The sequence below is a fragment of the Drosophila albomicans genome, chromosome 2R, assembly GCF_009650485.2.
Source record: "Drosophila albomicans strain 15112-1751.03 chromosome 2R, ASM965048v2, whole genome shotgun sequence".
NCBI classification, from domain to species: Eukaryota; Metazoa; Arthropoda; class Insecta; order Diptera; family Drosophilidae; genus Drosophila; species Drosophila albomicans.
Window position 1 is genome coordinate 35,249,870 of NC_047631.2, and position 27,467 is coordinate 35,277,336.

A 27,467-nucleotide genomic window follows, 5' to 3' on the forward strand; every position below is an offset into this window, starting at 1 on the left:
ATGTCAAAACAATCATACTGTAATTTTGTCTTAGTTGCTTTGGCTGACCATCGGTATACTTTGTACTATATGGAAAATTTGTATATACAGTACAATATCGATATAACAAATATAACCTTCAGTATATTTTAATGTTTTTCGTAGTATTTTAGAAAATGTCTTAATTGAAAATTGTTGGCGGGTTTCTCATATTCGAGCACGCTCGACTGTAGCTTTCTTACCGGTTACTTTTAGGTTGATATCATATTGAATGGTTGGCATAGTCATTTTTTATTCGAAATGATGGTTCAAATGGAAGCAGTGTACTGCTTGCGTTGGCAATATATTGATGTGGCAACACTGTTGGACCATATAATAGATTCTACAAATTCCAATAGATGGCGCCGTACTACAATTATTTGTGGCGGTCTGGTATACATACATCAAAAACGATAGTCAGACTCTCTCTAACCGTCTTCTCGTTTGCATAATTAATGTTAATAAATACATTTAAAATTGGAAACAAGCAACATCTTATGTTTACCACAAATTTTATGCTCATTTAGTTGACGGATTTATTGAAAGTTATTAAGGATGGCTTACAGCAATATTGTTGATAATATTATGTAAAAGTATTCTTAAAAATTCAGTCATTTAATAACAAATATTATATTTATTATCTATAATTAAATTGTGCCAACAGAAATGCCTTCAAATACTCCCAACTCTTAATATGCTCACAATATGAAATCGTTGAAATGCAGGCAATTAAAAAATAACGACATAATTAAAAGCCACCCCGCAGTTATTTGAGAGTGCATCCATTGCACACGGAGAGCAACTTAAGTAGAAGCATTGTATGCAACGCTACGTTTTAAGAGTAATACGTGTTTGTTGTTTGACTTTGTCATAATCCGCACAGGGAAAAAAAGCATACTAATGGAGAACTGAGAACTCAAACACTTAAATTATGAAATATGTTTATTAGATATCATTAGGTTAGTCATCCTTTAAATGTAAATCGAAAACAAGTTCAATATCTAAAATTATGGAATTTTAAGTTTATCCTAAAATACATCCAAAACATTACGTGCTCGGCTCGGATTATTTAAATACTCTGGCTAAAGAAAATCTTGAAAATACTTAAAAAATGTAAGCCACTTTTTAAATTATATGCTTTAATGTAATATTTGATAATTGATTTGATAATTGTTATTGTATATATGTAAAAGAATAATTTTCTGCCGAAAATGTCGCCAAAATATTTTTTTAGTTTGAGTAAAGTTGAATCTACTTAGCATTTGACTTTGGAACACCTGTTTATTGCTGCGAAAAAATATTATCTGATTGTACAACGTTGTTAAATGGTTTTATGATGATTTCCCTTATGCAATCGGCATCTATGGATTTTAGTCCTATATAATTTTGTAAATGAATATCCAGGACTCTGACTTACCTAACGCAATCCTTAAATTATACGCAGTAGGGTTTCTCTTTTAGCGATTCAATTGTTTTAACTTGGTCGTGATTTCCATATTCGAGGGAATGGCCATATAGAGATCACCAATTTGTCGTATAGTTTTGCAAGTCAGACCTTTATCTAAGGCTTTTCTAATTATTTGATAGCATAGGCTAACTGGAAAGTCTGTTTTAACAGTAACATAATTTCCTAATTCATGAATAGATGTAGCTCTTGATGTCTCTTTCAAGCCAGTTAATATAAGTTCATAAGAAGTTTTAATAGTTTTGTCACAATATATTAAAGCCATATTATTGTAATATAAACAATTTGACGTTCTAAGCTAAGTATACTCTCCTCTACAACATTTTATATTAGTGAATTGAAAGCCTTTTCAATATATATTTTTATTTTTAGAACAAATTTGATGCAGTTTATTGAGCATACACCTATAAACATAAGAATGTATGCATATATATGTATATTTAATATTATACATCTTATTTTAATTAAAGTCTTTTTTCTTAGAATAACTGCGGCAAAATGTCCATTAAAATGATTTTGCTGATTTCATTTTTACATGTATAAAATGCAAATGAGCACACACATAGAACTCGCGACTAATCTTAAATATTGCACATCCAAATAAAGAAACATTTCCATAGTTTGTCGTTTCGTATGCTCGCATGTTCATACATATGTAACAAATATACTTATATACGTTTGAACGAGCATAGCCGCCGAGTGGTGGTGGTATATTAACACACGCACAGATACCAAAAATTGCAGCTCTGTTGCCACTACCAGTCTCTGTATACTGTTCAACTAAGCATATCGACATCAATAAATCATCCAATAATGTGCTGATGGTGATGCAGTGCAGAGCGCAAATGGCGCCACTTGCGGAAGCTGCATTATAGCAGGCGGAGCTATAAGTCTGTTGAGCTGACTGTCATGTCTTTTGCCAATTCCGGAGTTGTGTACGAACTACTGTTGTTAGCAGAGTGCTTTTCATATTGAAGAGACAAGTTTGAAGCTGAAGTCTCAATAGCTATGTACTATATATGTGAGACTTTGGTACCCTTAAATTTGTATATTCACGTCAAAAATGTTATAGATTAAATTTGACTTTAATGCAGTTTGTCTGTATGTAAATGTGCCTATGAGTTTGAATGTGTACAGAATTATTTTCTCAATCAGTCTTTGTGTGACAGAAAATTAGAAACGCTTTTAGCTTTAGTAGCTATCATTTAAAGCCAAGGATTAACTTTATTGTTCTGTCATATAACACACATTTTCAAGTTAGCCAATCATAAAACTGAACTCAACTCCGACTATTTTAGTACATTCGAATTGCATTGATTTAATTGAAGACTTGAAGTGGTTTTGCCAGTGGACCAGATTCCATATTGAGCATCTCGGTGTTGACTATGTAAATTTAAGGCTATTCATGAAAATAAGAGTTCTTTGAAGGCAATCTATATGGTAAGATGCATTATTATTCCTTCACATACATTTTTATACCCGGACATATAATACAAATGTTGGATTTTCAAAATCTGTTCAGGATTTTGTGAAATTATTAATGAAGATTTTATCAAATGGGACAACATCGCCGACAGAACCTATTAGATTAAAACTCGGTAGGAACCATTATTGTATATAGCAGCACATAATAAATTGTTACCACAGTTGTAAGTGGGCTAAACTTGCAATAATTCAAATAATCACGTCCCTTAGCATCAGAGACACTGCCACTGCAATTGCCGCAACCACATTGTGGTATTCACCCCCTTATCAACCTTTCCATTTGTCTGGCAATGCAAAAGCACTTTATTTAAGTGAGTCCCTCATGAATAGCAGATGGGCGACTTGTGAGCGGCTGGCTGAGTTGCTTGACTGTTTGAATGTGCAACACTTCTTTACACTTTTTTCTTTATTCCTTGTCTTTCTAATGAACGTACAAGGCAACCCTTACAGGTTGTTGCTTTTGTAGCGGTCCTGCACTCGAATTGATATATGTATGTATGTATTTTAGGTATATACAATGGTACATACTCTATATACATAGGTGTGTAAAAATATATATTTCAGTATACCTTCTTAAACTCTGTTCCCGTTAAAAATGCCTTTGTAACAGAGTTTGAAGGACTTTATACATAAATATTATTCTTGATTTGGGCATATTCAAAGGTAGTGACCTCAATTGTTTTTTTTTTATGTAAAAAAATTGTATTAAAAGAAATTATTAAAAATTGAGGAAGTTTTTATTATTATTTAAATAAGTTTTCTTCTTGATTTGCATAGTTTTCTTTTTTTTGACACATGTTTACTTACAAATATAATATGGATTATTGAAATAGTACACATTATTAGGTTACTTATAAAAACACATAAGAAAATTCTTAGTTTTTTACAAAAAATATTGTATTCTATTATACTTTTAATAAGCAGTTGTAGAGTGTTACTTTTGAGTAGAGCTACTGAGAAATTTCATTAATTTGTATATTTATTTATTCTATATTTGGAGCTATATAGTCTTAACTTTCCAAGTGATTTCTTCACGTTCTCAATAGACACAATAAGGTGTATATGTATATATATTAGAAATGAATAGAAAGTAAATGCATCTTCATAAATTCAATACGTGAATACGTCTTGAGACTTCGATTTTGTAAGTTTAAAATGTTTGTCTGGTTATTTTTTTATGTCTTTGTTCCATTTATCCTTGTTTTTACGTTTTAAGTGTCAGGATTGGTAAAATCACTGCATCTCGCCAACCGGATTGATGAGCTTACCTTACCAATAATGGAGTAATCTCTTCACGATCCATTTTCTCCAACTGAGCATCGCTGGTATTTTCCATCACGCGTTGCACTTCTAAGTCTAATGCGCGTTGTTCTCGTTCACACTCTACTTGATCGCCAAACTCACGAGCATCATTGAATACAGTTGGCGGGGGAAGTCTGCCTGAAAAGTCCCCGCATGTTATAAAATTTGTTGAAGCTGTGAATAAACCGACTGTGTCGATTTCACTTTTAGCACTGTAATGATCAGTAAATTATTGTGTATCACACATTTTATTAATTAGTTTACCAATAGCTGAATACAAGTTTTAATTTGTTCATTTAGGTTTTAGCTTCGGATTGGATAGGGTTTAGGTACCTGAACTACCTGTTGTTACTACCAGGGCACTTTCGTCGCTCCAACGTCTGATTACCCAGCTGTGCATTCATGCGGAATCGCCGTTCCGCGCTTCTATTATCTACTGGTATGCCAACGTGGCGCGGCGTATTTAATCTCCGTTCCACCAATGGGGAAATTTGTTCATTATTAGATTCCGTACTCGAATCGGGACGAAACATATCTGTGAAGTCGTCTAGTCATTGACGATCAAAACCACATCATTTTATTACAATTCTTACCAACAACTACACGTCCGTCACTCCCTCGTACGGATTTACATGGAACTCGATATGTAGGCATATTTGAAAACTCTGTGCTCGGACTAATACTTGTGTCAGATTCTGACTCCGCAACAACTCCAGAAGTACCATTATTTGTAGGGCGCGTACTAGCCAGTTTTTTAGAATGACCAGAATGAGATCCAGCCACAATAGTCATTGATTTACTCAGAGTAGATTCATCTAAAATTAAGAAGCTTAGCATTTAGCAAAAGCACAGCCCAAGAAAACATACCATCGGTATTAAGGTAACGATTCTTAGGCCAACTGGACTTGCTTTTTCCGTGCCCAAATCTTGTATTGGGTAGTAACGGGTAGGCTGTAGCATTAAGATTATCCCCTTCGGGGTGACCAAATGTTTTAAATTGCATAGTGTAATCATGAGGCGTATGTCCTGCCAGCCCATGTGAAGCTGGCTTCGCTGGTGCGCCTGTTCTTTCTCCATTGACGTTGAACGTGGCATACGGCGAAATCTCATACATTTCTAGAGATGTCATGATATAATGATTATGACGATTACTAAGTAAAACTATTTATATCACTCACCTGACTCGTTACTCTTATCAACTGTTTTAACCGGGGAAGCGCTGTATACCTGCTGGTTGTGCCGATTTTCACGCTCCTCCTTGTAATCACTTGGTAGTGCACGAGATTCATACTCCTCATTAATATGGCCACAAAGTGTGTGGCGGTGCTTAACAAGAAGTGCGCTGCAAAACAAATTTTGAATACGTAAAAATCATCTTATTAATTTTTATAAAATTTTAAAAAATTTCACTTACATAGTTATTATAGTTATAGTGATAATGACAATGACAATAAATGTTGCCAACCAATCACCACTTGTTGGATTCGTTGCATTTATTAGGTTGTCCATTAAATCATTTTCCGAGTTAAGCGAAGGGGGTGGAGGAAGGGTGATACCATCGAGGCTTTTTGTACTAAACTGGTAATGTTCTGTAGTTGTTCCAGCATCGTTGGTAGCCGAGACTCGAAGCTGGTACCACTTGGCTGGTAGAAAATCACAAAATATTAAATTATCACGATTTTCCTCGGCATTTGAAATATCCGATGTTACTACTGTCCAGCGTGTATCGCCTAGGATTGTGGAAAAAGTAAGCATTAACATACATTTCAAATCTTGGTAAGCTACTCCAGTTGATAAGAAAATGGTAAAAATTATTAAGCAAGAACAATTAATTTTTTGAAATTATCAGTTACTTCTTTTTAATGTTCAATATTAAAGTCATTCTTAGAGATATACAACTGAAGTGACTTGTGCTATGTGCCTATGTGCCTTTCAAACATTTAAAAATGCAAGTTTAATTTTGTTTAGATCAGCATACAAAATTAAATTATACATGATGTACATTTGTTATATTATGTATGCTAATTTTTGTCTCATAAATGAATAATTATTTAAACTAAACATTTCTGGGTTTTTTCATTTAGTCTTTAATGTACCTAGAACTCGATGCTCAATTGAGAAATGGTTAATAACACATCCGCCATTAAGCCACGACGATAGTTTTAAATTTACGCATGTTGAATTTGTAGTAATTAGTTCGCTGCCATTTGGTGCCTGAGACACTGTCAAATTAAAAATTATAAAGTTGTTACATTTATGATATTCTACTAGTTATTTTAGACATTAACAAATATTAATTGTAATTTGTCGTTTATGTTAAAATGAATTAAAGAACTCGCCTTTTCCTTTGGTCCAGACATTTATTTCGTCACTGGTCGCTCCAGTAGCCACCATATTATGAGCCGACATTTTTATAGTGTACTGATTGCCACACTTCAACCCAGTAATCGTATAAGCGTTATTGTCTGGCAGCAACTCAATCTCCGTCCAACTATCACCGGACGTATGATACGAAATAGTGTATCCCTGTAGAGCTGCACCACCGTTTTCTGGTGCATCCCAACTGACACGTATGCTGTCAGCGGAAGCGTACTGTACGATGATTTGTGGAGCAACGGGAGGTTTCATAGCTATCAATTGATATTGTATTTCATCACTGCCGAACAGATTGTTTGCGGTGCAGGTAAAATTTCCGGACAAGCTGCTTTCAACACCTGAGCACGAGCATGAGAACCGCCAAGCAAAGCGAAAATGTAAAGTTGGAATAAATTATTTTCTTGCTTAACTTACGGTGTATTTTTAAATGGCCCTGATTGGTGACTTCATAAAAAGAGCTGAAAGTCACGGGCCGATCACGAGTTAACCAACGTGCACGAGGTGTTGGATTCCCGACAGCCATACACTCCAACACAAGCCGCATGCCCACCGGTTTCCTCACCACTTGCCCAAAAGAGGCAATGCGTGCAGGTGCTATAATAAACAAACGAACATACATTTCCATCAGATAGTTACATAAAATGCAAAATTCACAGAGGTTGATGCGGTTATTTTGGTCAGCAATCGTCGACTGCACTCACAATTTAAATTCAAATCAAAATCATACACAGTTTAGTACCTTTAATGCATGTACATGCATATACATATGTATGTACATACATATGTCATGGACGTAAGCATGAACAGCATTTGACTGCACTTTTACTTACCTCGAGTGTTTGTAGCCTGAGCGACCACAGATGTGGGTTCACCTTCTCCTACCGATGTGGATGCAGAGACCCAAAACTCATACATTTGGTTCTCGGCTAGGTTTCGCGCTTCAAATGTTACTGGATATCCGTACTCATCAACACGCACCACGTGAGCTAATAGGACATTAAAATCATTTTTATAAAAAATAACAGTATGCGATGCTGGCCTGCAGAGTACCGTGTATCCACAATTATATAAAGACATAATTTCGGTATTCTTTTGCAACAAACTTACTGACGATCAGAGTAAACATCGAGACACCTAACACTCGATAATCTTCTATGATTTTATAATATGATAATAATTACAAACATAAGTAATTGACATACTTACTTTTTGTTTGACCCTTACGACCTGCCTCACGTGCATATACCGTGTAATGCGATATAATTCCATTTCGATTCTTCGGTGGCAGCCATGAAATTAAAATTGAATCGGCAGTTAGCGCCGCAGCTTTAATAGCAAAAGGTGCATCAGGGATGTCGTCGTCGGTTTGACAAAACAATGGTTGACTGGCCAAGCCATCTCCTGTAGATGTGTAAGCCAATGCTCGTATGGAGTAGTTTGTGGCCTTGTGTAAGGTGTGCAGAAAAGTTTCTAAGTTTGATGTACGTTTAATTTGCATCTTTGAAGGCGAGTCCACTAAAGATTTTTAATAAGCATACAAAATTAGTCAGCATTAAGATTTAAGAAGTGATTTATATCTGTTTTAAGCAACGTATTTATTAAATTATAGTTGGAGTCTGATTAAAAAACCCGTATGTATGAATATACTCACATTGATATCCCATTGGCCGAAACAAAATTTTATAGCCTTGTATAATGCCGCCATGCAGTTGTAACGGCGGCTCTAACCATGATATCTTTAGACTCTGCGATGACAATGCCGAGCAACTAACATTCTGGGGCGCAGCCTCAGGTACTACAAATATTAAATTTAGAGATAAAAATATGTAAGAAAGCTACAGTCGATTGTGAAATACTTGCTGTGCATTTCCAATAAAACATATTATAAAAAATACCAATCCGATATTCCATAAAAAAATTGTATAATATCCTTCTACTTTACGGGCAGCGGATATAATAAAAATAAATTCGCATCAAATCCGCCATTTACGTAGAATGATTATGGCCATAGTTCTTTTATATGTACAACAGATAGGTGTAATTGTTATAATTTATTTAATACAATCTCTACTTACCGCCCTCTGCAGTAGTGCCGAAGATCGAAGCACTCCATGGTCCAGAGCCAAAACTGTTTAGGGCTCGCACAGTGATAGCATAGCGTGTGTATTTACGCAGTCCACGCAGAGTGGCTTTAGTTGTAGCCCAGCCGCTGACAATAACTGATTTGTGGGAACTATTGACCACGCTAATGAAGTTAATGTTTTGCTTTTCTTCACTGCAGTTAATGGTGTAACCAATAAGCTCACCGTTCCATGACGCACGGGGAGGTATCTATAATATATCAATATAGGAGACATGATACTACTAGATGATTCCTTTTCTCCAACCTGCCAGATTATGATTAATTCATTCTCGCTGCTGGTTTGTACTTGGACATTAGAAGGAGCCTCCGTGGGAGCCTCCTCCTGTGTTTTTATTACAATTGAATCAGTGTAAGCACTGCGGTCAATCTCGTTGATGGCCTGCATACGTATAAGGAAGGTTGTTGCTGGAGAAAGTCCTGATACAATGGCATTTTCGCGAATATCACTGTCATAACTTTTGAATCGAAATTAATGTTTTTGTTTCTAAATGTGGATTCAAAAACTTACCTCTGATTTATGCTTGATGAAGGTAGAGTAACATTTATGACATTGGTCCTGTCCCAATCACTATCGGCAGCTCCCATTGCTGCACGTGACTGCAAGTACGTAAGTGGCTGATACTGCACAAGGTAGCTGAGGACGGGCGAATTCCCATCGAAGGGTCGCCGCCAGCTTAGTTTAACGGTGCGCGACCCTACCTCGAAAACATCTAAATTAGATGGAGTATCAGGTCGCTCCTGCACTGCGAGAAAAATGATGTGCTCAGCGTGTCCATACGGATTTTCAGCTGTGCAACGATAATCGCCTGAATCATGTCGTTCCGATTGCACAATTGTCAACTTGGAGTCTACACCATTCCCAGTTTTCATCTCAGCAATGCTAAAACGAAAGTTATTAAGATCAATGCGCCCATTGTTGTGAGTCCAGACAATGCTGATAGGCTCGTCGCCCTTTGCGTGGCAAACCAATGTAATTGGTTCATTACGACGGGAGCTAACATTCTGTGCAGACTGCTCAAATCGTGCTGGTTCTGTGCAGAAATGGAGAGTGAGAATGATGGCTACGTTGTTTGGTGACGATTCAAATTACCATTAACATTAATGCGTATTATTTTCTTAAGGCCGGTACCAATTCCATTAGTGGCCTGACACAGGTAGTAACCTTCATCATTATCTGTGGCAATATTCATCATTAGGGAATTATTTCGCATGCTCAATGCTTTAAAGTCCTTAAATGCTTTGCCTGATAGAAACACATTTATTAATAAATTTGGTACTGGAATTGAAGTTATTAACAATCAAGAGCTAGATTCTGGCTAATCTTCAATGGTTTACTAATCTCATTGTGACTAATAATAATACATTGATTAACTTACCTTCTCCTTTGAGCCACGTAATAGTTGGAATGGGATATCCTTCTGCCTCACAATTGATCGATATTGTGTTACCAAGCATAATGGCGGTATCCATAGGTTCGTGGCTCCAGCGTGGTGCCACTGGAACATGAGAAAAATAAAGTGATGTATGAAATATATTAAATATGGTTAGATCATTCACCTCCGGTTCAGCACCAGAGTCAAATCACTTTTTAACAAAGATCCAGTCATATAATTTAAGCTTTCAAATGAAGTCTTTTGGCGCTACAAATATCATAAGAGACTACTTATTTCCTAATTTTGTCATTTCACTAATACATTGCATTTTTAAAAATCTACTATTACATTTTTGACATAGAACCAAGTCACGTTTACTGCAGGCTCATTATAACCTTTCGCAGAAGCAGATTACTAATTTATGCAAATTTATTTAATAGGCAATACAGTTGATGAAATCGATCGGCATTGTGCAATTATTTGGCATATCACAAAACAAAAAATTGATTCGTTTATTTAAAACTTGGATTGACTGAAGGCCAAGATATGATTAAAGGTAATTGTATGCGCAAAGGTGTTTTTCATCGCATTGACATTGTTCTTCATCGCATGAATGCAAGAATCAATCGAATATCAGAAACTCTTCGATGTTATGATGTCCGATATTGTTTAGGTAAGGGACGGATATTACCTTAACAAACAAATGATTAATCCAGCACACGGTATGGCAACATTTTAAACCAAGACGTAACCAATCGCCGAGTACTATAGATTATTGAAATTGAGTTTAATTAAATTTTTTACAATTTTAGGTAAAGAAACGAATAAAAAAGTCAGCGCAACAAACTATAATTTCTACAGATTAATCACACAACAAAATCAAGCGAATTAATATATATATATATAAATACATATATATCAGTATCAGTAACATTCTTAATAACACTCACCCCGCACTTGCAATTCAGCTGTAAAGTTGACCTTAGCGGCAGCATTACTCGCCAAACAAGTATATTTGCCACTGTGTCTGACGCTGATATCCTTAAGAACAAGAAGTGAGTAAAATTCCTCCTTCTTTTCGTTAATCTTAGGTCCACAAAAACACAATAATTGCTTAGTAAACCACTCAGTTACTTTTCTGTGTACTGGCACTTACCTGAAGACTACTAGGTATTGCATTTTCATCTTTTTTCCAGCTAAAATAGATTGGCATATCTCCAGAAGATACTGCACAGGTAATTTGCGCTCTTCCACCCTCCTGAAGATTTTTAGGAAACTTAAAAGGTTCAATAACTGGGGGGCCTAAATAACGACATATAACATTAATTAAGCCCTTCAATGAAGCCTAATCTGTAATACTCACTGTTGACATTCAATTGTACATCACGACGTGCTTCTTCACCCGCTTGGCCGCGCACGATGCATGTGTAGATGCCCTGATCCCGACTGGGCTCCAGGTTCTTAATAACAAGCTGACCGCCTTCATGTACCGACGCAAACGAATAGTGAGAACCTAAACCAATAGCAATAATTTGTGCATTTACTTATTTTATTAATAGCCGAAAAAATATCTTAAATATATCCAGATTGTTAGCCAAAGAAAATAATACCTCACCACAGAAGCCCTATTTATCTATAATATTAAAAATGTTCTTAAATAGCTTCTAACTTATCCGATTGCAATCAAATTTTACATCCAAACATTGATCTTAGCTTTTAATTTACGCTTGCATTGGCGGAAGTGGGCGTTGCAAAAACTAAAACAGACTTGATCTCCGATGTTATTGCTAATCAATAATATATATGATTCTCAGAGGCGACTTCTTCTCTATATTCCCCAAAAGTATACTTACTTGTTGTTAATTCTTGATGCGCTTTTTCCCATCGAATTTGATCAATAGGATAACCTGCAAATGGGCAGCGCATAATTATGTCGTCACCAGCAATGGCTCTTAATGCTCCAATGGCCCGCACATATGGTGGTCCTGTATCAAAGTAGATAAATTATTATTACTGTGACCGTAATGAAATTCAATTTTTAACATTACAACTCGTTACAACATTAACATATTAAATAGAGAATCGGCATATTCCATTAAATGAAGTTCCCCTGTGTTATAATAACCTTCTAACCAAGGCATATACATATGTATAACCTTAAATTGAAAAATGAATTAAGTCTTTCTAAGCTCAACAGCCCAACACTATCTAATAACAATTCGCTATATAGTACTATCACACCAAAATTTGTGATATAATAAGTAAGTTATTTTAATAGTCTAATAAATTATTATATTTTAAATATATATGTACCTAAATAAAATCAAAATATTTTTGATTACATTTTTTTGCTTACCGTAAACGTTTAACCTGGCAGAATGCTCAGTGTGTCCCATCGAGTTAGTGGCAACACATTTATAAAGACCCCCATCGTCAGAACGCACATGTGAAATATTCAAGTAACTTATTACATCGCCAGATATGTCGACAAATTGTTCAATGGCAAAGCGATGATGTAAAGAAGCATCCATAATAGGCTGCGAATCCAGAAGCCATGTGAACTGAAGTGAGAGTTGAATAACAACATTATCTTAAATCAAAAATTGCAATCATGCCTAAGGTGTCTGTTTTTCAATTTTATATATACACGTGTTCCTAAATTCAAACTCTCTAAAATGTAAACCAAATACAGTAGAATCCGGTTATAACGACTCCGCTTATAGCGTCCGACCGGTTATTACGACGAAAACTCGATGGCTTGGTTGGTCCCCATACAAACTTATATGAAAGCGCCTCCGCTTACAACGTCTCCGCTTTTAGCGACTAACCGCTTATACCGACGAAATTTTTCAGAATTCAACCGGATATAGCGACGAAAAAAAAAATTCAGCGTAAAATTGCCAACAAATTTAAGGATCAAACGGCGTAATTAGAAATTTATGTATTTATCAGTGATCGGCGCCCTTGCTTGTGTGCGTATCAGCGACACGAAGCTCTTAGACTCTTACTACTCTCTGTCAGTCTTAGCCTTCGCCTTAGCAACGCTGCTGTTAGAGAGAGACAGTCGAAGTGCAATGCTGACGTCACACAAATGTTTACAGCGTGCGTGTGCAGAGTCTGCACTGCAGACCACATAGCCTATTCCGTTATATTTATAGTTTTTTCTGCTTTTTGAATGCGTAATTTCGCCAAATGTGAGTTAATGCGCAAAATGCACAAAGTGCGCAATGAAGAGGTCATTTAGTTTAAGCTCAACCACTTGTGCATTACACCCGCAAAATGTCTCAAAAAACTTTTTTTTTTATTTAAAAATTTATTTGTTTTATTTTAGAAGCCTATTACGAACTGGCAACCATAAAATAAACAAAAAACAAATTTTTTTTGCTCCTTCCGGTTAGTGCGTCCTCCGGTTATAACGACGTAAAATGGTCGGTCCCTTGAAAGTCGTTATAACCGGAATCTACTGTATATGGTATTTAAGCAAATCAACTTACTTGTGGATGCGGTGAGCCGATAGCGGAACATTTTAGGGATATTAATGGGCCCGGACGAACATTCTGTTCAATGAAAGTGTATGTCAATTCAGGTACAGTGTCTACAGGGGAATACAAATTAGCTTATAATTCTTAATTTCTAAAGAAGAATACCAACTTACCCCCTAATTTTAACTCCGACATTGCTTGCGCGCTGGCGTGCTGAGCTTCCACTAGGCATTGATAAACGCCTTGATCGCGTCGGCCAACATTTTGTACAAGCAATGAACTTCTTGAGAGGAAACGTATACTAACAAAAATATAGCAAAACTATTACACTTGTGTCAGGTCCCAAACCAAACATTTGATTAGAAAAAATGAGAAATTTCTGTGAACTCGAATAATTTGCATGTACATATATTTTTATTAAATCAAAAGCGCTGAAGAATTTTCGTATTAATGTCTATGGGTATGCAATGGTCATTTGTCTGCTCAAGCGAAAATGGTTATTTATTTTGATTAACATAAGCATATACATTTTTGCTTGATTTGTTATGCTGATTTGTTTCGGCTCGTCTGCTTTTCCATTTCTGTAACATTTGCTCTCATTCTCTTTTTCACTCTCTCATTATGTGAGGCTTGACCACTTCTCTGGGGTATATCCTTGGGCATCAGCTGGTCAGCTCGCACACAAACACAGAAACACAAACGCGCATATATTTCAATGGTGTTTTCTTTTACCAGCTTTCTATCCCTATGTATGCGTAAACAGTTTGTAAGTCCTCAGCAATGCGTATGTAGTCTTGTACATATGCACTAAGCACATAAACATCTACCTATGTAGGAACAAGCATATATTGAGAATATGGTAGGTTGTATACTGTCTAGGAGGCGCAATGTGTAATTTGCATTAAATTATCGAGATGGTTGAACCCATTCAAGTGGATTTGTACACATCTTCAAATCCTGTGTGCCATGAACTCAAAATAAGTCCATAAGAGGGTTGTATAAATTGATATACATTAATTAAAATTATATTGAGAAAATCAATAATTTCAAGCAATATGCTTAATCATAAAACACCGAAGTGGTGCTGTAGCTGACTAATCATTTGTTCCAATCCTTTCCCACCCTAAGTTTTGCTGTACAGCCAAATGATTATTTATATCAGGATGTATAGTATTTTTCTATATTGTAAAGCTCAAAAAGCTTTGTGGCGTAACTGATTAAAGCACAAAATTTGAAAATGTTTTCGTTTGATTTGGCATAATGCATATACATACATACATACATATGTATACTTACCCATCCCGACCAGCGTTAAGTGCATTTTTCGCCTGCAGCGGTTTACCATTGTGCCACCAGTCTATGACATCAATCTCTGAGTCAATTGTCGTGCAATTGAAAATTGCCGTTCCGCCAGAATTGACAATTTGAACTTGCGGTAGTATATGCACAGATACAAACGTATTGACTTTGAGCCGAATTTCAATACGCTGCTCTCCAAATTGGTTGGATGCCTGACAAATCTGTAAACAAAATTTAGTACATGTATTTATAAAATTTTACTTAATTTTTTAAAGATATAATTATGCTCAATTACATTTAACAAACTTTATAAACTAACTATTATTTAACTTACCCATTTTCCTGCATCTTGCTCGTCAGCATTCTTTATAAGCAATAGTGTTTGAAAGAGTTTCAAACGTTGTGACAATGGTATTGGATACAGCGCTGCGGAGTCAGAAACACGATACCAGCTGCAAGTAAAGTATCTTTCTTAATTCTGTAAACGTACCATATGTATATATCGAATGATGTGACATACGTGTAACTCATATTATAATAAATTAAATCTAATGAAGCTAGCTAGCTTTTGGTCTGTGGCTTTGAAACTCACGTGAATATGGGAAATGGAGAGCCTTGAATATTGCAAGGCAAATGTACATCGTTACCCCGCTCCACTTCAATTTCCATCACAGGTTTTTGACTGCTTCGTGGTGCCATATTTTTGTTGAGCTCTGAAATGATAAGTAAATTATATTATTTTTAGATTGAGTTCAAGTTGCAAATATTTCATATTACCTTTCACCTGTAGCGTAACATCATCACTTTGTTGTCGATCCCCATTCAGTGTGTTAGTAACCAAACAGTTAAACTTCACATGTCCATCTTCTGAGCGAACAGAGCGAAAATACAGATCTCCGGTGGTTGCCAGTACTACGTAGCGACTCACTAAAATATATTTAATTTCAAGAGTCGAAATTTAAATCATAACTATCCAGCTTGGCTTGTATTTTTGCCTATGTAATTAATAAATTGAAATAAAAGAAGAAGTCCAACCCAAAAGTAAATTTGAATCCCGGATAGGCGCGAAAATAAAATTATTACTGAATACACAGGAAACTAAAAATAACACGCACAGTCAAATTTTGTTATCAGTTTCAATTAATCTATTAATCGTAACATCTTGTCCGCTCAGATTAATTTCTGCTTAAAATTTCGTTAATTACAATCGTTACTACATAAGCATATGAAAAAAGTTCGTTGTCAAAACTTACAAACTTCCGATGATTCTGGCAGTAATATCTCGTTCCCACGGTGCCAACTAATCACGCGCACATAGGGCCGTACAAATTCTGGTATAACGCACTTTACTAATGCTGAGTTCCCCAAATATACTTCCGCAGCTTCAACATGTACGTGAAACTGGCGACGCAATACTGTATACAAAAGTTAATTCATTTTCGTGAAAAGTCAATTGACATTAAAAAAAAAACGGCAACGTCAGAAAAAGCTGGAAAACAGCATCATTTGCAATATGTTTTTAATTTCTATCTTTTTCTTTTGAATGTATGTATATAGTGAAGTAATATATACTATAATAGCTTATAGTCAAACACTCTTTCACTGTATGTATTTTTATATTAATCAACACTCCAACGTATGTATAACTTCAAATTTGGTGAACACTTTGCTTACCAGCTTGCACTTGAACATTTCGACTCAATATTGTGCCAGCTTCATTACTAGCCCGACAGCGATAGGTAGCTTCGTGAACATCGGTGCGAAAATATTGCGGCAAAAATGGGGAAAAATATATTGTTCCATTTCCAGATATTCTTCTATATATAGACAGTAAATATTTGAAGGAAAAATAACACAGTATAGCAATGTTCTCTTTACGTTATAATAAGTTATTGACTTTTAATATCATATCCAATCATCAATTTCCAACTGCCCCTGTTGTGGAACAAGTGTGGGATTGAAAGGTAAGAAGCGTTTATTTGTATCACAGCAACCATTTACAATGTTACTGTGGTTTTGTCAGATTTATGTAGTCACAAAACACGCTTTTACCCAAAAGCTTAAAATATAAACATGACAAATCGAAGGACATAAAGTCTTACCGAAGGCCAGGTACTTGCGTTACGAGGGTACCATCTCGCCTGACCCAAGAAATATCTGGTTGTGGATTACCGTGTGCTATACAGTTAAGTTGTGCACCAGTGTCGTTACCAAATAATAGGTGTGTTGGGGGTTCTTGAAGAAAAGTGGGGACACGTAATCCGCCTCTTGCATGACCGGGCAAAGATAGTAATGCCAAAAAAGTAGCAGCAGTCAATAGATGCATAGCAATATTTTCCGCTGAGAAACATGAATAATTCGATAAATAAAAGAAAATGTAAGCAGAATGTCAACAAAAACAAAACTCATAAAAGGAGCTACCCTAAAGATCAAACTTGCTGTAATTACTTTTTACTTTTTACTGTATATAATTATTGGTTACAAATAATACATAAAAATCAAAATTACAAAATCTTAAGGAATTGCTAACAAGTACCCACCTTTTCCAATAAATCGAATAGTTAATAATTCCATTTCACAGTATAAATGTTTATAGTGATATATATTATTCTTATTTGTAAGATCGCAGAGGCAAAAACCTAAAACAAAGCAAAATTTCAATTACCACTGCTTCTCGTCAAAGTCTTAACTAGTTTACTATGTGTAGATATAATATGTATATGGGTAATTCCATGACGGAATTTGTCCCGTGCGAGACTCTTTACATTGAAAATAACATAAACAATTTTGAAAATAAGAAAAGTTTATTTTTATAGCTCTAGATAAGTACTTTAATTAGAGCTAAGAATGGTTTTGGAATTTTCTTTCTGTTTTGTTTTCTGTTGTGATAATTGCAAAAATTATCCAATTCGTACGCAAAACCAAAAAATGAACGAAATTATATATTTTATCGGAAAACAGATCAAGTTCCTAAAATCAATCTTAGCTCTAAATATAGTGCTTATCTAGAGCTTTAAGAATAACATTCACTTATTTTTAAAATTGTTTCAGTTTATGTTATTTTCACTGCAGTGCACTGTAAAAAGTCTCGCACGGGACAAATTACGCATATGTGTTATTTAAGGTCAGCAAACTAAAAAACTTTCTACAGTACAATAAGCTTCTTGCATTTCTTAATATTCTGAGAATCATCTCTTATAGGGAGCAGAACAGAAAAATCTTCATAATAACTCCATTAAAGAGTCGACGTCACGGCGGCTTGTGTAGAAGCAGCAGCACAATAACGCTTTGGATTTCTTTCAATTGCACAATGTGGTACCTTTTCACTGAGGAAAGTGTTAAAGAGAAATTTTGCTCGCTTCATATGGCTCTGACACGTTCGTTACATTTAATTGAGAATTTTAAATTGTTTATTTTGCTGTTTTATTGAAAATTTTGCTACGAGCACTTTTCTTCTTTACTTAACACTTGGATGGTGTCGACTCAGTGTGTGTTTGACCCTTCTGCTAAGTGGACGAACTTATTCCTATGTGTCCGTGTTTTGTTTGTCTTTAATTTTTAATGAGTTGTTATTTTCTACTCTTTTATGTTATGCCCTTTGGCACTTTAAATCTTCTGACTAGTCGCTTTTGCTTCCGTTTATCAATGAACGGGTAGTCGGTGTTGTTAATTGTCAGAGTATCAACAAAAAATACTCTTTATATATAGCAAACTTGAAAATGGTGTTCAAAGAAAATGTTTGAGTTTGGCTGGAATGTTGTGATGCCATTTCTGTCGCTTACTATGTAGAAGTAAAAAAAAGTAAAATAATCCTTTTTTTGTGCAGCTTGCTCATATTCAGAACCAGAACTTAAAGGCAAATTAAAGTAGGGCAGCAACAATTTCCGTTTTTATTCCAATACACCTAACGTTTAACTTTCAAAACAATACCTCCATTTTCACACCCACGCTGAAGTGCTATTCTCCGGATAACTCCGTGCACAATAAGTCGGGTCCGCAGTCAAAGAACATCCGCTACAGGCATTGGGCGAGCTCCAGTTTATTCATAAAGTGCAGCTATTTTGTACAGAAGTGGCCAATGGAACAATGACAAGAGTCAGCTTCGCCATCAACCCAATGGTGGTTGACTTTTAGCGGAAATGCAAAGGCGAGGAGCCACATAATTACTGTTTGTCGCTAACCGAATAGGCAGTCGAGTTATACATACATATAGTGTGCAGAAGCAACATTTTAATTGTGTTCATAGATGTTATACCACCTTTAATATGTTGCAATTAAAGTAAGAAAAAGAATTACTCTCTTTAAGGGAACCGCTACCGCTACATTGGGTTATTATAACTTTGTGCCTGAAGCAGCCATCTCCGATCCCATAAAGTATATATATTCTTGATCAGCGTCAACAGTCGAGACCCTAGAGCTCAGAAACTATTTTTTTTTTTCGACAGAACGTGTAAGGTTTTCACGCAGATTAATTTTGCTTAAAATTTATATTGACAAAAATCGAATAGCAAGAATAATTTTGAAGTTACAGTCGCGATTTTCGGTGCAATAACTACTACAAAATTTATGATTCCTGAAAATTTGTTTGCAAACAGATACAAATTTTAATTATTTAACAAATACTTACTCTATGACATATTGTAAATGAAGTATTATGGCAATATACCAAATTTAGTCGTTGATATATATTACTAATTTCCACACTATTTTGCTTTTATTTAAAATCGATAATGGGTATCTCACAGTTGAGCGCACGCGACTGTAGCTCTCTTATTTGTTTTATTATTTTCGTGGTTAAATCGCACGTCATTAGGAATTCAAGCACTAGAAAACTGTTTTGTCACATTAACTACATACATTTTTAATATTTTCTCTGTTTTGTTTTAAAAATCGGCTCCCTTTTTTTTGATACTGTAACATAGCAGTATTAGTGCATATTTTTAATGAAACTCGCTTTTATCAATTTGTTTTCGTTTCCTAAAATTTTGATACCCCTGAAACGTGCCGTTACGTTTATCATCATATCTTCTTTTAACTATAAATATGGGTTATGTTAGTTTGGCTGAGCTTTAAAAAACGATGCTTTCTTTAAAGCCCTTTGGGGCATTCACATTTGAAGCAATTTAGATTCAACAGTCTCTGTGGGAAGAAAAACACTATGCCACGAATTTGCAAATCCTGTTAATCACAAAGAAGTTGACTTCTACGTTTCTACGTTTGATTTTTTAAATGTCTATTACGACGTTTGAACATTATTTATTTTTGTTGTTGAATGTTTATAAATGCTTTCCCATCAAGGATTTTTATATCGAAAATGACTTGAGTTTGTACCAAACCTACTTTTCCATTAAACGTGACAGAACTGATAGCAAACCACCATATAGTATAAGCACGATAATGATAGAAAAGGCACATACAAAATGTTAGGGGAACTGAAAAGTCCACATTTGTTACCGTTTTTATGAACACATTCGCTGAGACAAACAACCCGTAAAGTTACTCAAATGCATGATAAAAACAAAAAGGTTGTACATATGCACATACATATGTGTCAAATGTCAGCACACAAAATTCGGTTTGCTCTTAGGAATATACACAGCACACTAAAGCATATAAAGCTACAAATGTAAGCATAGTCACACAAACTCAACCATATATACACACACATTCACATTGATGCCTGGCCACTATCTCCAATGGGTTTCCTGCCCGGAGCGTCGACAACAGCAGCATCCATTAATGATTTTTTTCATTAAATCCCCAAATAGTGCCTAAATCACACAGGCATACACATAGTATGCCAGGCCATTAGACAGTTCATACATGTGTACACACATACATATGTGCCCAACTAATACTAACACACTTAGGCTATGTCAATGCCAATAGCACACATCACTTCTAATTTCGTCCGCTTAGCACGTCCAAACAATCTGAAACGCCGGCAATGACTGAGCATTGAAATAGTCCTTCGCTGCTAGCGTCGCGGTCTGCAGAATCCGTAATTCTCCAGACAGACTGCTGCGTCAACAGCGACGTCAACGTCACCGCCTGTCGTTTAGGATTATCTCCGTCGGCTCTAGCCCTTCGGCGACCACTTCGTTTACGGTTTCGTAACTGTATCCAAACGTAGTGCTATTATTGAACGCCGGACGCTGCGCTGCCAGCAGCGAAATGAATGAAAGTTTTGAAAAACACGTACTCTTATTACTTTTGTTCTCTTTGCCATCTACACACAAAGATTTGTATCTGAATAGAGTTGGTGTAGCTTATTCTATGAAATGCGTACGTTTATATTTTTGACAAATGTTCTCTGTGTTAAAAGAGTAAATGAACGTTAAATAGAAACATATCGTAGCAAATAAGAAGTTTGTAGAGAAATTAGCTTGGCTGGTAGATACCTAGTATTTATGAAGAAAAGTTAAGTTATTAGCATTAAACGCCAACTCAGAAAATTCAAATTTATCGAGAAAACCAAATATTACAAGAAAAATTATTGGTATAATCAGCATAATAAATATATGTAAAATAAATATATAATAATATCAAAAAACATTCCTATTCCAACTTTATGGTAGTAGAAATCATAAAGTAACGCATTATTCATTCCATATGCCTTAGCTTTGCTAAATTCAAGTGACCCTTTTAAATAATTTATAATTCACTTAGCATAAACTTTTATTGTTTTTCTAATCCAGAAAAAAAATGCAATAGCAAGCACGTGTTGCATTTTCATGGAGAAGCAAACACTGCAACGCGCATGCACTCTCTTTCGTCAATAGCACAAAAACAGAATACGAACAAAATCTGACCAACTATATTGGTACTTTTATATTTGTGTATATATATAATATTTATAAGATATATATATAGATATAAAATTGTCATACAATAATTATTAAAATATTCGACAGTTATCCATTTTAATATTATTGATAGTAAACTTTGTCTTTAACTGGATCATGTATTTATCCTTAAGCAGAAATTACCTTCCTTGAGAGGAATTTTAACAATATTACATTTAACAAAATTAATTGGTTGTTGAAAATGTTTATGTCTGATGAAAGGGATTGTATACAATAATAAAATAAATTAGATAGGTATGTGATCTTGGGTGTTTAAGCAACTCTTTAACTTAGTGTCATTTTCCTGTACAAGTGAACTTCTGATAGTAAAATAAACTTTAATTTAACTTTTGTTCTGAAAATAAATGAGAAAAATAACATACAGTCGATTGTTCGCAGAAAATCAGAAAGTGGCAATGTCGTTCAAACAGTTTCAGTAGGTATTGTTTATTATTATGTATGTCCTATATACTTATATATATATATATATATATATAATAAACAATAATAATAAACAATACCTATATATATATATATATATATAGACCTTGGTACATTTTAGCATTTCTTCAGTGTACTCATTTGGTATATTTTCATTGATAATATAATAATAAGCGGATATTACGCAGTCATGCATACTCGCATGTAACATTCGTTTTTGTGTTTCTTTATTATTTTAGTGATCCTAGCAAAATAAAATATTTCTTATGTGAATATAATAAGTTCGGCTCAGCCAACAAATAGCTTTCTGTACTGATTTCTGATTTCTACTTATTTATAGTTATTCTTATTATTTTATTGTATAATATATCAGAAAACAAAATCAAATTCGCTAGGCTTTAGACACAACTACATACACAGATACTTAACACTTTCTTTTCAGTCAGCTCTGCATTTCATGATTCGCTCGTTTATTTGTCGTAGGTCAGGCATTAAGCTTTTAAGTGTTGACAGCGACTTGGCTGCGCTGCTGGCGTCAAAAGAGCGCGCATGCGCTTTGTTAACGGCTGAGCAATATGTGAATGCAACACGTGTTATTACGTTTGTTTACGGTAGATCTAAATAAACAACAAAGAGCTTAAAAAGTGAGTAAATACCAGACATCGTCAAGGGTGGCAAATTTTGACACTCAACTCACACCCATATATTTTTGAGTGCCGGTGCTACTCAGCTCTCGCAAACCGAGTAAGAGATACACACTCACTTTAAAATCGTGTGGGTACTGCGTGTGTGAGTGATTGTCATACTCAGGCCTTTCTTGCATTTGCCTATTCGGCACCGGATCATTTTAGACACTCGGCAAGTAGACACTCAAGCCTTTCCGGTGGTTGTGCATCGTGCAGCCGATCATTTTTGCACTCATGACGAAATGGCTTGTGTCTTGTGAGTATCTGTTCGAATTCTAAAAAACACCCAGGGCGTCTGACTGAACACCCGGGTGTCTAATTAGACACCCTGGGTGTTTTTCCCCCACCTCCTCTCTTGATGCTTGTGAATCGCTGCGGCTCGCGGTAAAATTTTTACTTTTACAAATGGCCAAAGAAAATATCAGATGGTTTTTCCTGAAATTTATGGAAATTGTAGAAATATACAAATACCGTTTTGCAATTATATAGGCATTTACAATAGTGTTATTTATACATGTGATCGTGCCGGTCCACTCATCATTTTTGTGTTTGTGCCTACCGGATACACACACTCATAACCACCGACACCGGCTTTACCCGAGTGCGTAAAATCAGATCACAAAAATCTAGTGCATTTTCAACCCCCATACTCATGAGTATGAGTGAAAAATTACAAGTGTTGGATCCTTACATGACCCCATACTTTTTTGATGCCGATCGATAGAGTTCGTCCTTGCGATCCTGGCAATATATGTCCTTTGAAAATGCTCAAGGATATGGCCGGGATATAGCTTGTTTTCGAAAAATCACATTCGTTTTTTAGCCATAGCTCTGCCAAATCCTTAAGGATCTAGCAAGGATGCACATTTTTGTAATCACAACAAACAGGACTATCGATTGGCATTCAAAAATTTTAACGATAATACCAAAAAATGAACTTGCAATTTTTTCAAGGGGTAGGTGTTGAAAAATTGGCAAAATATCAGAAAATCCGCCATATCTCGGCTATTTGAAGGACGATCGTGATGTCCTTTGGCAGAAGGATAGCTCCCTTAAATCCAAACCGATTGACATACCAAAAAGCACGATTGTCCTGTAAGGAACAAAGTTACAAGGACTTTTTTGTTCAGAGAAAATAGCTTATATCTCGGACATATCCTTTCCGATCCTTGCCGGACTAGTGTCAATCGAAGTTTCTTGGCAAGGACTATTATCCTGCCAAATTTCATTCCAATCGTCCTTGCGGTTCTCTAGATATCCTGGAATTTGCGATTTCGGGCGATTTTCTTCGGCCCCCGGACTGAAAAATTACAAGTGTTGGATCCTTACATGACCCCATACTTTTTTGATGCCGATCGATAGAGTTCGTCCTTGCGATCCTGGCAATATATGTCCTTTGAAAATGCTCAAGGATATGGCCGGGATATAGCTTGTTTTCGAAAAATCACATTCGTTTTTTAGCCATAGCTCTGCCAAATCCTTAAGGATCTAGCAAGGATGCACATTTTTGTAATCACAACAAACAGGACTATCGATTGGCATTCAAAAATTTTAACGATAATACCAAAAAATTAACTTGCAATTTTTTCAAGGGGTAGGTGTAGAAAAATTGGCAAAATATCAGAAAATTGTGTGTATTAGTGTGGGCGGACCTGATTTGGTTAGCAGGTAGATATTTTCAATGTTAGATATTTTTATTGCGAAACTTTTGATATACTACTTGCCAATTTATGCGCAAAACTCTAGTTGTCCATACCTGGAGAACACGTAGAAATTTAAAAATTCCAAAAATAAATGTTCGATTACCAATCACAAGAGAACTATAAGGACTATATGAATGAAATTTGGTCAGTAGGTAGATATTTTTATTGCGATATACAACTTGCCTTTATACGCAAGAGAAAATGCTTTAAGAATTGTAAAAGTTGTATTGATACGTACGTCAGCGTACGTCATACACTCAGTTCAGTCGCAGATCGTTTGTATGTATGCGTCTATGTGTCTACTTGCTCGCTTTAATTGGCTTGTGTATGCATGTGAAGTTTGGCAACGCAAAGTTGCCGCATAGGTTAGCAGCTACCAGCTAGCGCATGTCCATTTGGTTTTGCCGCGACGAAAGTCTCGAAAATGAAGACGACAACAATCGCTCGCTTGCAAATTTCAAATATTGGAGAGGGAAGGGAAGGGAAGGGAGAGCAGTTCACATGCAAAAATGCCACAAGCTTAACAGTGAATATAATCATATAAAATAAAAATCTCATTTATCATTACACGCACACACACACACACACATTCACCTAGTCGACACTGACACACGCAGTCATATGCATATATTGATAGAGAGCTGATTCATCTGCAGGAAGATTTCCATCAGTTGGAAAACTGGAAACGAGACACACACAGCAGCAGACATAGCAACAGCCGAAGTTGATCGTGCGAGTCGATGCGAGGCTTCGTAAAGCATAGAAGCCGGTGGGCCGACAAGAGACGACAGCCATTGCGCGCGTCTTAGATGTTTGTGGAAACGAGAGCTGTGCGACTCAAGCAGCAGACGAAGCAACAGCCGAAGTGCATGCATCTTAATGAATTGCGCGTCTTATGCGAGCTTCGTATGGAAAATCCGAAGGCCGACAATGAAGACGACAGCAATTTTGCTCGTGTCTTAGATGTTTGGACAGAACTAGCGTTGGCTGGAATGGCAAGTGTATATCAAAAGTTTCGCAATGAAATATAATCAATTGCTACCTCAGAAATCATTCATCTAGTCCTTATAGTTCTCTTGTAATAGGAAATCTAAAATTTATTTTTGGAATTTTTAAATTTTCACGTGTTTTCCAGGTATGGACAACTAGAGTTTTGCGCGTATAATGGCAAGTTGTATATCAAAAGTTTCGCAATAAAAAGTTTTGCGCGTATAATGGCAAGTTGTATATCAAAAGTTTCGCAATAAAATATTACCTACAGACCAAAATTCATTCATCTAGTCCTTATAGTTCTCTTGTAATAGGAAATCTAAAATTTATTTTTGAAATTTTTAAATTTTCCTGTGTTTTCCAGGTACGGACAACTAGAGTTTTGCGCGTATAATGGCAAGTTGTATATCAAAAGTTTCGCAATAAAAATATCTACCTACAGACCAAAATTCATTCATCTAGTCCTTATAGTTCTCTTGTAATAGGAAATCTAAAATTTATTTTTGGAATTTTTAAATTTTCACGTGTTTTCCAGGTACGGACAACTAGAGTTTTGCGCGTATAATGGCAAGTTGTATATCAAAAGTTTCGCAATAAAAAATATCTACCTACAGACCAAAATTCATTCATCTAGTCCTTATAGTTCTCTTGTAATAGGAAATCTAAATTTATTTTTGGAATTTTTAAATTTTCCCGTGTTTTCCAGGTACGGACAACTAGAGTTTTTGCGCGTATAATGGCAAGTTGTATATCAAAAGTTTCGCAATAAAAATATACCTACCTACTACAAAAATTCATTCATCTAGTCCTTATAGTTCTCTTGTAATAGGAAATCTAAAAAAAATTTTTAAATTTTTTTCTGTGTTTAGAGTTTTGCGGTAATGGCAAGTTGTATAACACAGAGTTCGCATCGAGATGGCAAGCGGTGATAAACGTCTTGTAATCGAAAAGGATATATCTACCTACGACGAATTCAGCAGAGCGTAATAAGAAACAGCTAAAAGTTGCCTGCAAATCGTGCGCGTCGATGCGAGGCTTCGTATGCAAAAGCCGAAGGCCGACAATGAAGACGACAGCAATTGCTCGCGTCTTAGATGTTTGGACAAGAACTGCGTTGGCTCAGCTGTGCTTTCGTTTGTATGTATGCGTCTGTCTATGCATCTACATGCTCGTCTATATTGGTATGTGTGTATGTATGTGCTTAGAAGTGAATGTGTGAATGTGTATGTGCATGCTTCTAATGAATTGCTACTAATCAGATACTTAACCTCCAGACATTACCAGTAATCTACATATATATGTATGTATGTATGTATGTGTGAGAAAGCGAAAAGTTCGATGCCAAAAATTTTGATGAATGTGTGTGAAATGCATGTGTGTGTGCTTGACTAGGCGGCGGACCAAGATATCACTTAAGGTGGACCTGATAAGTGGGCGTGGTCAGGCAGGCGAGCTTCACAAAGATTGCTTAGCTAATCTAATCAATTGCTACTTAACAGTTCTGCACAATTTGAAGGCATTGCAAATGATCTTTGAAGGCAAAAATTGGCTTGCCAAAAATTTTAGTGAATGTCTGCCAAATTGTGTATGCCCACTTGACTAGGCGGCGCACCAAGATATTAGAGTGGGCGAAAGGGATAAGTGGGCATGTCTTATGTAGGCATTTGTCGAAAGTGACTTTCTGTACTTCATCTGCTTGCTGCTGGTTTATGTTAGCCTGGTAATCCAACTGCTCTAAGTTTTGGTTTGCAAGCGACATCGGGCAGATTTCTTGACAGTTGTTGTTGCTCTTTCGCAAATGTAGTTGTTGTTGTTGTAATTTTTGATGTTGTTGTAGTTGTTGTTGTGTACTGACTAAA

At 35.7% G+C, this 27,467-nt stretch overlaps 1 protein-coding gene across 8 annotated transcripts; it reads right to left on the reverse strand.

The window, feature by feature from the left end:
* Positions 1–3,734: 3,734 nt before the first annotated feature.
* Positions 3,735–20,877, reverse strand: LOC117575671 (cell adhesion molecule Dscam2). 8 transcript variants are annotated; one of them, XM_052006978.1, is made up of 34 exons: positions 20,610–20,872; positions 19,571–19,854; positions 17,484–17,582; positions 17,046–17,283; positions 16,618–16,760; positions 16,197–16,358; positions 15,721–15,870; positions 15,536–15,656; positions 15,278–15,395; positions 14,941–15,164; positions 13,818–13,945; positions 13,657–13,757; positions 12,519–12,723; positions 12,016–12,147; positions 11,526–11,675; positions 11,319–11,464; positions 11,113–11,248; positions 10,166–10,285; positions 9,880–10,032; positions 9,298–9,820; positions 9,034–9,244; positions 8,722–8,977; positions 8,298–8,441; positions 7,853–8,161; positions 7,477–7,632; positions 7,061–7,240; positions 6,610–6,984; positions 6,367–6,492; positions 5,685–6,000; positions 5,449–5,612; positions 5,138–5,386; positions 4,864–5,085; positions 4,613–4,805; positions 3,735–4,482 (listed from the first exon to the last, which is right to left on the reverse strand). In XM_052006978.1, exons 3-34 carry the CDS (start codon positions 17,515–17,517, stop codon positions 4,233–4,235), a joined length of 6,135 nt encoding a protein of 2,044 aa, XP_051862938.1. In that variant the 5' UTR covers positions 17,518–17,582; positions 19,571–19,854; positions 20,610–20,872; the 3' UTR covers positions 3,735–4,232. The 8 variants fall into 8 exon arrangements, with proteins under 8 accessions (XP_051862938.1, XP_051862939.1, XP_034115850.1 ...); XM_052006979.1 differs by having other exon boundaries at positions 19,571–19,792; positions 20,806–20,851; XM_034259959.2 differs by having other exon boundaries at positions 19,571–19,775; positions 20,806–20,821.
* Positions 20,878–27,467: the final 6,590 nt, after the last annotated feature.